Below are 10,759 nucleotides of genomic sequence, written 5' to 3'. Positions count from 1 at the left end.
CCTGAAAAAACAGAAGTAGGGACTCCGCTCAGGCGTCTTTCTATGCCTGCTACGTTAGGTACATTTTACTGTGAAATGTATGCGATGTTTGATGTGATAGAGTTATACGACTTCCTGTTGATAGAGCAACATTAATGAACAATTACATTATTTTAAAATCTACCCATGTTTTTGCTCATATTAGTGAACTTTTATGTAGAATAAGCCTACATCTGTTATGCTCCCGAGTGGCGCAGTGGTCTAAGGCACTGCATCTCAGTGCAAGAAGTGTCACTACTGTCCTTGGTTTGATTCCAGGCTGTATCACATCTGGCTGGGATTGGGAGTCCCGTAGGGCGGTGCACAATTGGCCCAGTGTTGTTTGGCTGACACTTTGGCTGTCTTCATTGTAAATAAGAGTTTGTTCTTAACTGACTTGCCTAGTTAAATACAGGTTAAATTACAAATAATAATTAACCATTGCAGGTGTTTTGCTCATGTCATGGCCCCGGTCAATGTAAGTGGACACTTATATTCATTAGTAGGGTATGTTGTATCATCATAGGTTTCCGGTAGCAAACACAGAACCATCAAGGATCATGGGATGACTTTTTGGGGTTATGGGTCAACTGTTGCATTGCACAGAAGCTTGATGATGTCATCCTAACTAGGATCCACTGGGCTCACACAGTCCCCCAGTGGCAGAGGAGTGAAATGTCATGTTGTTGTTATTTCAAAGGGAATGCAGTCCACAATAGAATAGTAGCCTGATAATAGACTACTGGCCTGTGAGAGAGCTAGCCTAAATCCAATACCCTCTGCCTATATATCCCATTATACCCTGTCTTCCATTATACTTTCATGTTATTCATTCCACTTGTGTATTTTCCAATTTACACCTGTATCTCTGTTCCATTTTGGTCGATCCATAAGCTAAAGTTATAATGGAGGATGAGATTCTATTCTGAGACTTTTGTGTTTTGCGGATCCATCATTTTCCCTGCATGCACCTTGTCAACTCTGTATATGCTCCTGCCTCCCCGTCCCCCTCTCTTTGTTGCTTGAATATAGTCAAATATGCAAATGAGGACTATGCCACTGTATAAATGTGAGTGACATTTATCTGTGATCATTAGGGCTCTGTACTCAGGGAGGGGGGATTGGAGAGGGTGGCTTAAAGGGCAACACAGTTTGCCTTCATTCAGCCCTCAGCTTGTAGAACAATATGGCTTGACGGAGGAGCTTTTTCACACAATGCCAAAGCCACAGCAGGAACACTCTAAAAGGGGAATACCAAAGTAAATCTACTGACAACCTACAGTATGACAAGCACAGTAGTCTGCAATATAACCTACGGAACCACCACTACCCTTCCAAAATACACTGTAGGTCTACTAAATGGGGATAATCATGATATCAGTGACAAATATGTATAATTTAATTCTAATAGTGTGATTTGCCGTGGGGAAGACCGTATGCCAACTTGGTTAATCATAAGTGTTAAAGTATATCATAGTCACTACATCCATCCAGTGAAAGTTGAAATTGGCTAACCTTATATCTAACGACATAGTATGGGCATAAGCCTACATATAACAGAAAATGATATGGCATTGCTGTTGTTATCATAGTATCCAGCTCATCGCCTATGTGAAATTCTCAGTGATATGACAAGGGTCAGGTGGGAAATGTTGTATCACTGTGGTAGAGAGGGTGCTCTAGGAACAAAGGGCGTGTATGCATGCATGGTCTTGAAAGGGTTCAAGTGTGCACCAGAAATGCGCACAGACATGTGTATGCAAGCTATTTGAGTAGGCTTTGACATCGCACCCACAATGATCTCCCTATCCCCAATGTAGACTATTAATACCGTGCTGCCCGAAATCCTTCCCTACCGTAAAGCTACGGGTGCACGTACTGGCGTTCACTGCTCTGAACAGAGATGGCTGGTGCGTATGCAACCATTTAAAAAACGGTTAAATCAATATTATATTTCTGTGTAGGCTATGCTATGTGTTATGATATGAGGGTGTTTTCCAACCAACCTCTGCCAGTTCGGACCGTATTGGATTTGTTTCGCGCTTCCCAAACCTACCCTTAAAGAGAAAGACTGCGCTTCAACCTGATCATAAACTTGTTTTGAGAAGAGAGCCCCGCCCTCCTTTCAGCTTTCCCTGACTCCTTATAAACAGCAAGCCTGTTGTACAAGCGTTTAACACAAGAAGACTGGAGCAGTCCACAGTTCACCAACCGCCCTGGAAACGAACTCTGGCAGTAAATTTGGAGGATTATATTGGTGTTTGTGCATAGAAACGAGAAGCTATCATGGATTTTCTCAATCATAACTATTTGAGTGCGCGCAACCCATATGACTATACATTTAATTTTTGGAACGACTATCTGGGTCTGTCGACGTTGGTCACGAAGAATAACAAGCACATGATGCCCGAAAGCCCAAACTCCATCACCGAGTCCCTGAAAGCAACTCTGGGTTTGGATGACTCCCCAGCATGTGCGTGCGTAATCTCGGGCAGTGGTGAAGGCGGACACCTGGACTGCTGTTGTCCATCTGTGAGCCCCCTGCCTACCTCCATCCTGGACTTGAAGGAGCGCTTTTCAATTCTGAGCCCATTCCAAAACCAAATCGGTGGTGTCCCACTACAAGACCGGGACTTGGGCTTCGGGGGAAGCTTTGCAGGATTTGACCTGTTCGGAGTGGAGAGGAAGATGCGCAAGCCAACGTCGAGGAATAAACAGGAGCCCAAAATCTGTGTCTTCTGCAGGAATAACGGTGCGCCGGAGGAGGTGTATGGCTCCCACGTTCTGAAGACACCGGACGGGAGGGTGGTGTGCCCCATTCTTCGGGCTTATACATGCCCTCTTTGTAGCGCCAATGGTGATAATGCGCACACAATTAAGTACTGTCCTCTCTCCAAAGATCAACCAGCCCAGCGACCATTAAAGGGAGGGAGGGCAGTGGGTGGTAAACGAATGAAAATATTCTAGAGATAGATTTTTACACGAGCAAAGAAAGTACATTGAATTGCACTGAACAATTTTCAGATGACTGTTTCGATTATGCTATAGCATATCCCAGTCCTAACTGCTAAGGCTACATGATTTCGTAAACAAAAAAATATACCGATGTTGTTCTTTTTCCAAAATCTCTTATATTTTTATAGTTGCTTTATTCACATAGATTATTTTATTCGTTATACATTGAATTTATTTTCCGATAGTGTTTAGCTATTTGAGTGTTCATTTAAATTGACCTATATTCATAATCACAATGTGTGAATAAATGCTGAGTGTTTTGCGGGGAACATGGATTTAGCAGGGCGTGAGGGTGTGATTGTCATGTTGCCAGTAAGTTCTACTGTAAGCTTAGCCTACTAGCTATTTCTTTTGTCTTTGAAAACCAAAGTTGTGTATGCTATTAAACAAGCTCAGAATGTTCATGAATGAAAGCAATTTCCATTCAAGATGTCTGTAAAACAAGGTATGGTACTTTGAGGCCCACTCCCCTGTCTGCTACTCCACAACACAGTTTTAAACTTGCTCTGATTTAATATCTGTAGCATGAAAAAAAAAATCAAGACAATGAAGTCTCTGTTATGGCCTGGTATTGTCTGTGTAACTTCATAGTCAATAATAGCCAAGCCAAATGACTTTCATCCCCCCATGTCACACAGCAGTTGGTTTCATCACCCAAGGCTTATGAATAACCATGACCCAAATAAGAGATACCCTTGATGTTTACATTACCAAGAGAGGGTAACACACTGGATATAATTGCTTGTAGGTATCTCTTTCATGCAGTCGTTCTTTTATCAACAATGACATGTTTTTTGTTTTGTTTGGTCTACCCCCAAAAAGTCACCAACAGAGGACTGCACTGGGGATTCAAGGAGTGCTCTGCAATGGTGGAGTCAGGAGGACAATTGACTTTGAGAAAATAGTTGGATAGCGCAAATGAATGTTATTAAACAAGCTTTTCTAAAAACCAATGTATTAGCCCCTTTTTGCATTATTTCCCTGAATAAATCCAAAAAGATGCAAAACTATTGTGAATGTACGATGGAAAGTTGTCAGTTGCAGGACTGCACATTTCTGACAGTTATGTTTACCAAAGGATTATACAATTTTAGTGAAGTGACGTGAGGAAGAGAGTATTGTATATAAAGTTGAGTGGCGTTTATTCAGCATTTTAACATTTCAAGTGACTTCAGAGGGTTCTACCTCAACAGGATTTTGTACTTACATGTAAAATGTCAACAGCAGTTTATTAATATAGTGCTGCCATTTATAATAAGGGGTTTTTAATAGTATTTTTGATCTTTGTATAACATAATTGTATTTTTTTTTCCTGCATTCAAACATGACAAAAGTGAATTTCCAATAAGCTTCAAGCATTCCTCGCCAAAAAGATGATGGTCTGTGCATAGTGATATCCGTACATTTTCAATTTAATTGTTCAATGTTACATTCTTGAGGGTGTGTGCAAGAGGATGGAATCTATTGAAACCCATTCACAATTTGCCACTTTTAATATAAGGTTTCTGATTAAATGAAATTAGAAAATTAACACTGTTGAACTTTGTTATTTGTATTTTACCACAATTTCCATGTATGCTGCCTGTGCAGAATAAAATGATATGAATTAATTAGAGAAATAAACATCTCATCAAATATTTTAGCTCATGCCTTGATTTCATTGATCAACTTGATAGACATATACCTCATTCACCAGTTTACATAAACAGTATGCTATTGCTATTGCTAGATATTCAATATCGGCTTGAAAATACCATTAAAGGTTGCACATATCATTCTTGGCCCTATCTGTCATTGTTTCAGCCCACACAACTTTGAAGTCCATACTTCAACAGATGGGGGGAGCTATCTTCCTCGGCTCTAGAAGTCAAAGTGTCTCTGCTTGAGAGCCAATCTCAGCTGGACGAACAAAGCCCCACGGTTGTGCCAAGCACTTGCCCTTGTTTATGAAGGCTGCCCACTCTGGAATGTCCAAGCCTGTGTGCCACCCCATTCAACACGGATCATGTTTGCACTGAAGACTATTGAATAACTTCCCCCTCTCCTAGCCTCTCCACCTTCTATTTCTGGAATGGTAGGAGCCAGCAGCCCATAACTTCTGGACCCCTTTTGAGAAAAGGGGAATTCAGAAGGCAGACATTACAGTAAGCACTTGGGGACTGTTGTGAAGCCTTGAGCACAGCCATCCACGCCTCTCAGCCCTCTCAGCCCTCTCCTTTCCCTCTCTCCCTCTCCTCTCCTCTCTTCCTCCCTCTCTTTTTCCAGATGGGGCCCTGCATTAAAAATGGATGAATACTAAGTGCAACAGGGATTTATCTCCCGGAGAACAGTGGTGGGGAAAAAGCCTGGCGGGTATCATTTCAGACAAACATGGCCGCCATCACAGGCCCTATTCCCCTGCCACCCCACCCCATTAGCTGTGCTGCAAACAGGATTTGAGTAATCTAGTTAGTTCCACCATTTAGGAGATGCATATCTTACATGATTTTATGATGGGAAATGGTTGCCTGTTAATAGCATACCGTAAACCTATACTATGCAGATAATAGTCTTTGTACATAGTATGAGGATGGATTCTATGGATTGTGGCTTTATGTGTTAAGTAATGAGTTCAAACAGTAAACAAATGATGCTTCTTATTACCATAAGTTGGCACTTCTACTATAGGTCTGCTTGATGGGCGTGGTCCCAGTCAGTAGAGGCAATTCACTAACTAGCTGGTGATTTCTATACCAGACGCTCCCACCTGGAAAAGGTGGGAGCGTCTGACCTCTATTGACCTCTATTGTCCAATGCTGAATAAACATGGATCGCTATGTCTATTACAGAGTGCTGGTGCGTGTCAACTCGGCTGTTGCTGTCAGGATAGACTAACAGGACACACGGTTCGGTGCCCCATGGGCCGCCATAGGCCCCTCTGTCATTATCGACATGATAAAAATACTGAAGACGGATAGCTGCTTACAGGGCAAGGAGTCTTAATGACCCACCACCCCCTTCTCAAAATCAGCTGTTCCGAAGGATGCTGCATCAGGTCAACTGGGGACCTCGATGCAAGTCAAATTGAGGAGCAGTAGAGAACTAAAGCCATTCCAGGAGGGAGAGTAAGGTGGGTATTCTCATGTGCCTCCGACATATTGCTTACTTCAGCCTTCCTGAGGATCTCACATGCCTGAATCATAGACGCAACATGTAGAATGTATCCCCATGTAGAAGTGTATTATAGAATGTATCCCCATGTAGAATTGTATCAGTGTGACGTCATCCACTACAGCAAGTTGTCATTTGGTGGTGTAAGATTCTAGCATGTTCGTATTACACATCATTCGTATATGAAGGACTTTTACTCTACACATTCAAATGGTCACATGTTAAGATTGAAGTTTGCTGAGTGCGTTGTCTATTATCAAACCCACATTTGTCGAATTACTGGCACTTTAGCGCTCTTTCCCATATAATTTTATGTACAGTGCCTTGCGAAAGTATTCGGCCCCCTTGAACTTTGCGACCTTTTGCCACATTTCAGGCTTCAAACATAAAGATATAAAACTGTATTTTTTTTGTTGAAGAATCAACAACAAGTGAGACACAATCATGAAGTGGAACGACATTTATTGGATATTTCAAACTTTTTTAACAAATCAAAAACTGAAAAATTGGGCGTGCAAAATTATTCAGCCCCTTTACTTTCAGCGCAGCAAACTCTCTCCAGAAGTTCAGTGAGGATCTCTGAATGATCCAATGTTGACCTAAATGACTAATGATGATAAATACAATCCACCTGTGTGTAATCAAGTCTCCGTATAAATGCACCTGCACTGTGATAGTCTCAGAGGTCTGTTAAAAGCGCAGAGAGCATCATGAAGAACAAGGAACACACCAGGCACGTCCGAGATACTGTTGTGAAGAAGTTTAAAGCCGGATTTGGATCCAAAAAGATTTCCCAAGCTTTAAACATCCCAAGGAGCACTGTGCAAGCGATAATATTGAAATGGAAGGAGTATCAGACCACTGCAAATCTACCAAGACCTGGCCGTCCCTCTAAACTTTCAGCTCATACAAGGAGAAGACTGATCAGAGATGCAGCCAAGAGGCCCATGATCACTCTGGATGAACTGCAGAGATCTACAGCTGAGGTGGGAGACTCTGTCCATAGGACAACAATCAGTCGTATATTGCACAAATCTGGCCTTTATGGAAGAGTGGCAAGAAGAAAGCCATTTCTTAAAGATATCCATAAAAAGTGTTGTTTAAAGTTTGCCACAAGCCACCTGGGAGACACACCAAACATGTGGAAGAAGGTGCTCTGGTCAGATGAAACCAAAATTGAGCTTTTTGGCAACAATGCAAAACGTTGTGTTTGGCGTAAAAGCAACACAGCTCATCACCATGAACACACCATCCCCACTGTCAAACATGGTGGTGGCAGCATCATGGTTTGGGCCTGCTTTTCTTCAGCAGGGACAGGGAAGATGGTTAAAATTGATGGGAAGATGGATCGAGCCAAATACAGGACCATTCTGGAAGAAAACCTGATGGAGTCTGCAAAAGACCTGAGACTGGGATGGAGATTTGTCTTCCAACAAGACAATGATCCAAAACATAAAGCAAAATCTACAATGGAATGGTTCAAAAATAAACATATCCAGGTGTTAGAATGGCCAAGTCAAAGTCCAGACCTGAATCCAATCGAGAATCTGTGGAAAGAACTGAAAACTGCTGTTCAAATGCTCTCCATCCAACCTCACTGAGCTCGAGCTGTTTTGCAAGGAGGAATGGGAAAAAATTTCAGTCTCTCGATGTGCAAAACTGATAGAGACATACCCCAAGCGACTTACAACTGTAATCGCAGCAAAAGGTGGCGCTACAAAGTATTAACTTAAGGGGGCTGAATAATTTTGCACACCCAATTTTTCAGTTTTTGATTTGTTAAAAAAGTTTGAAATATCCAATAAATGTTGTTCCACTTCATGATTGTGTCCCACTTGTTGTTGATTCTTCACAAAATAATACAGTTTTATATCTTTATGTTTGAAGCCTGAAATGTGGCAAAAGGTCGCAAAGTTCAAGGGGGCCGAATACTTTCGCAAGGCACTGTACATAATCCAATTTACAAAGCGCGCCCATGCTTCAATTCTCAAGCCCCTTCATGCCCCCTTCATACCTGGGTGTGCCTCAAATAGGCTACCTGTAGCGCCATCTCTCTTTCTCATACCAATTTTTCTAATTTGGGGAGGAGTACAACACCAACTTGATACAATGCACTTGCAGGGCAAGCACACTATCCCTTTGCCAGTAGAATGTACACACTTGGCAGGCTGTAGAACACAAGGTCGCTTATATACATTGGCCCATGTTACAGAGTAGTCCTGTTGGAAGATGAATTCAGTGCATACACTACTAACTCATTGCAGAAAGACTGATTAGCATTCAACCAGAAGAACAAAATTCATCACAATTGGTCTGAGGTTGTTGCTTTCGTACTGTCATAGCCTAATGCCTTGCTAAATTCTTGTTTTCTTTTTCATTCAATTATGCAGAGGAGTGGATAGCTGGGGGGTAGTCTCTGTTAAAGATTGAGATTGGGGTCTAATAAAAATCAGAGCTGGAGCACACCCAGAGGTAATGATGTAGTTTGGAGGTGCCGACTAATGGAGAATAAACTGTAAGCCATACGAATAAATAAAGAGAGTCGCACACTCTATATATACAGTGCATTCGGAAAGTATTCAAACTAATTACTTTTTCCACATTTTGTTACGTTACAGCCTTATTATAAAAATTGATTCAATTGGTTTATTTCCTTATCAATCTACACACAATACCACATAATGACAAAGCAAAAAGAGGTTTTTAGAATTTTTTGCAAATTTATTAAACATGTAAATACTTTGTTAAAGCACTTTTGGCAGCGATAAAAGCATTGAATCTTCTTGGGTATTATGCTACAAGCTTAGCAAACCTGCATTTGGGGAGATTCTCCAATTCTTCTCTACAGATCCTCTCAAGCTCTGTCAGATTGGATGGGGAGTGTCGCTGCACAGCTATTTTCAGGTCTCTCCAGAGATGTTTGATCGGGTCAAAGTCCGGGCTCTGGCTGCGCTACTCAAGGACGTTCAGAAACTTGTCCCGAAGCCACTCCTGCTTGGCCTTGGCTGTGTGCTTAGGGTCGTTATCCTGTTGGAAGGTGAACCTTCACCCCAGTCTGAGATCCTGAGTGTTCTGGAGCAGGTTTTCATCAAGGATCTCTCTGAACTTTGCTCCGTTCATCTTTCCCTCAATTCTGACTAGTCTCCCAGTCCCTACCGCTGAAAAACATCTCCACAGCATGATGCTGCCACCACAATGCTTCACCGTAGGGATGGTGCCAAGTTTCCTCCAGACGTGATGCTTGGCATTCAGGCCAAAAAGTTCAATCTTGTTTTCATCAGACCAGAGAATCTTGTTTCTCATAGTCTGAGAGTCTTTAGGTGCCTTTTGGCAAACTTCAAGCGGGCTGTCATGTGGCTTTTTACTGAGGAGTGGCTTCCGTCTGGCCATTCTACCAAAAAGGCCTGATTGGTGGAGTGCTGAAGAGATGGTTGTCCTTCTGAAAGGTTCTCCCATCTCCACAGAGGAACTAGAGCTATGTCAGAGTGACGATCGGGTTCTTGGTCACCTCCCTGACCAAGGCCCTTCTCCCCCGATTGCTCAGTTTGGCCGGGCGGCCAGCTCTAGGAAGTGTCTTGGTGGTTCCAAACTTCTTCCATTTAAGAATGATGGAGGCCACTGTGTTCTTAGGGACCTTCAATGCTGCAGAATTTTTTTGGTACCCTTCCCCAGATCTGTGCCTTGACACAATCCTGTCTCGAAGCCCTACGGACAATTCCTTAAACCTCATAGCTTGGTTTTTGCTCTGACATGCACTGTCAACTGTGGGACGATATATAGACGGTTGTGTGCTTTTCCAAATCGTGTCCTATCAATTGAATTTAACACAGGTAGACTCCAATCAAGTCGTGGAAGCATCTCAAGGATGATCAATGGAAACAGGAAGCACCTGAGCTACATTTTGAGTCTCATACAAATGGTCTGAATACTTATGTAAATAAGGTATTTCTGTTTTTTATTTTTTATACATTTGCAAACATTTCTTTCTAAAAACCTGTTTTCGCTCTGTCGTTACGGGATATAGTGTGTAGATGGCTGAGGATTTTGAAAAATGTAATCCATTTTTTTAATAAGGCTGTAACACGACAAAATGTGGAAATAGTCAAGGAGCCTGAATACTTTACGAAGGCACTGTATGAACTCCCAGTAATTTACTGGGTAAAACACCAACGTTTCGACATCAGGGTCACCGAAATGTTCAGTGGCCGAAACGTTGGTGCTTTAGCCAATGACTTACTGGGAGTTTAAATGGAGATCATGTGTGACTCTCTTTGTTTATTTTCATGGATTGTGATTGGACCTGTGAATGTACACTTACAGAAAATACATGACTTGTGCTACAATGGAAGTGCTACTGTCATGATGTGTATTCCTATGGGAGATTCCTATGGGAGCTCGTTTAGCCAAGCAGGGAAGCATCGGTTAACCACATGAAGGGACCACGTAGCGCTACACAGTATACTACATCATTGGCTTTCTATAGATTTGGTTGCTTTTATTGTACAACACCAATACCGAGATACAGTGAGTCATATAGTATAAGACTGTAGCTGTTGGGGGGACAACTCATAATATG

The 10,759-nt window shown here is 42.1% G+C and overlaps 1 protein-coding gene across 1 annotated transcript; it reads left to right on the top strand.

Annotated features, from left to right (window-relative positions):
* The first annotated feature begins 2,174 nt into the window (after nucleotides 1-2,174).
* Nucleotides 2,175-4,670, top strand: LOC118363567 (nanos homolog 1-like). The gene has a single exon (XM_035744544.2). It carries the CDS (start codon nucleotides 2,305-2,307, stop codon nucleotides 2,983-2,985), a length of 681 nt encoding a protein of 226 aa, XP_035600437.1. The 5' UTR covers nucleotides 2,175-2,304; the 3' UTR covers nucleotides 2,986-4,670.
* Nucleotides 4,671-10,759: the final 6,089 nt, after the last annotated feature.

Source organism: Oncorhynchus keta, chromosome 30, assembly GCF_023373465.1.
Source record: "Oncorhynchus keta strain PuntledgeMale-10-30-2019 chromosome 30, Oket_V2, whole genome shotgun sequence".
Lineage (NCBI taxonomy): Eukaryota > Metazoa > Chordata > Actinopteri > Salmoniformes > Salmonidae > Oncorhynchus > Oncorhynchus keta.
This window is presented reverse-complemented; position numbering and strand designations above follow the sequence as displayed.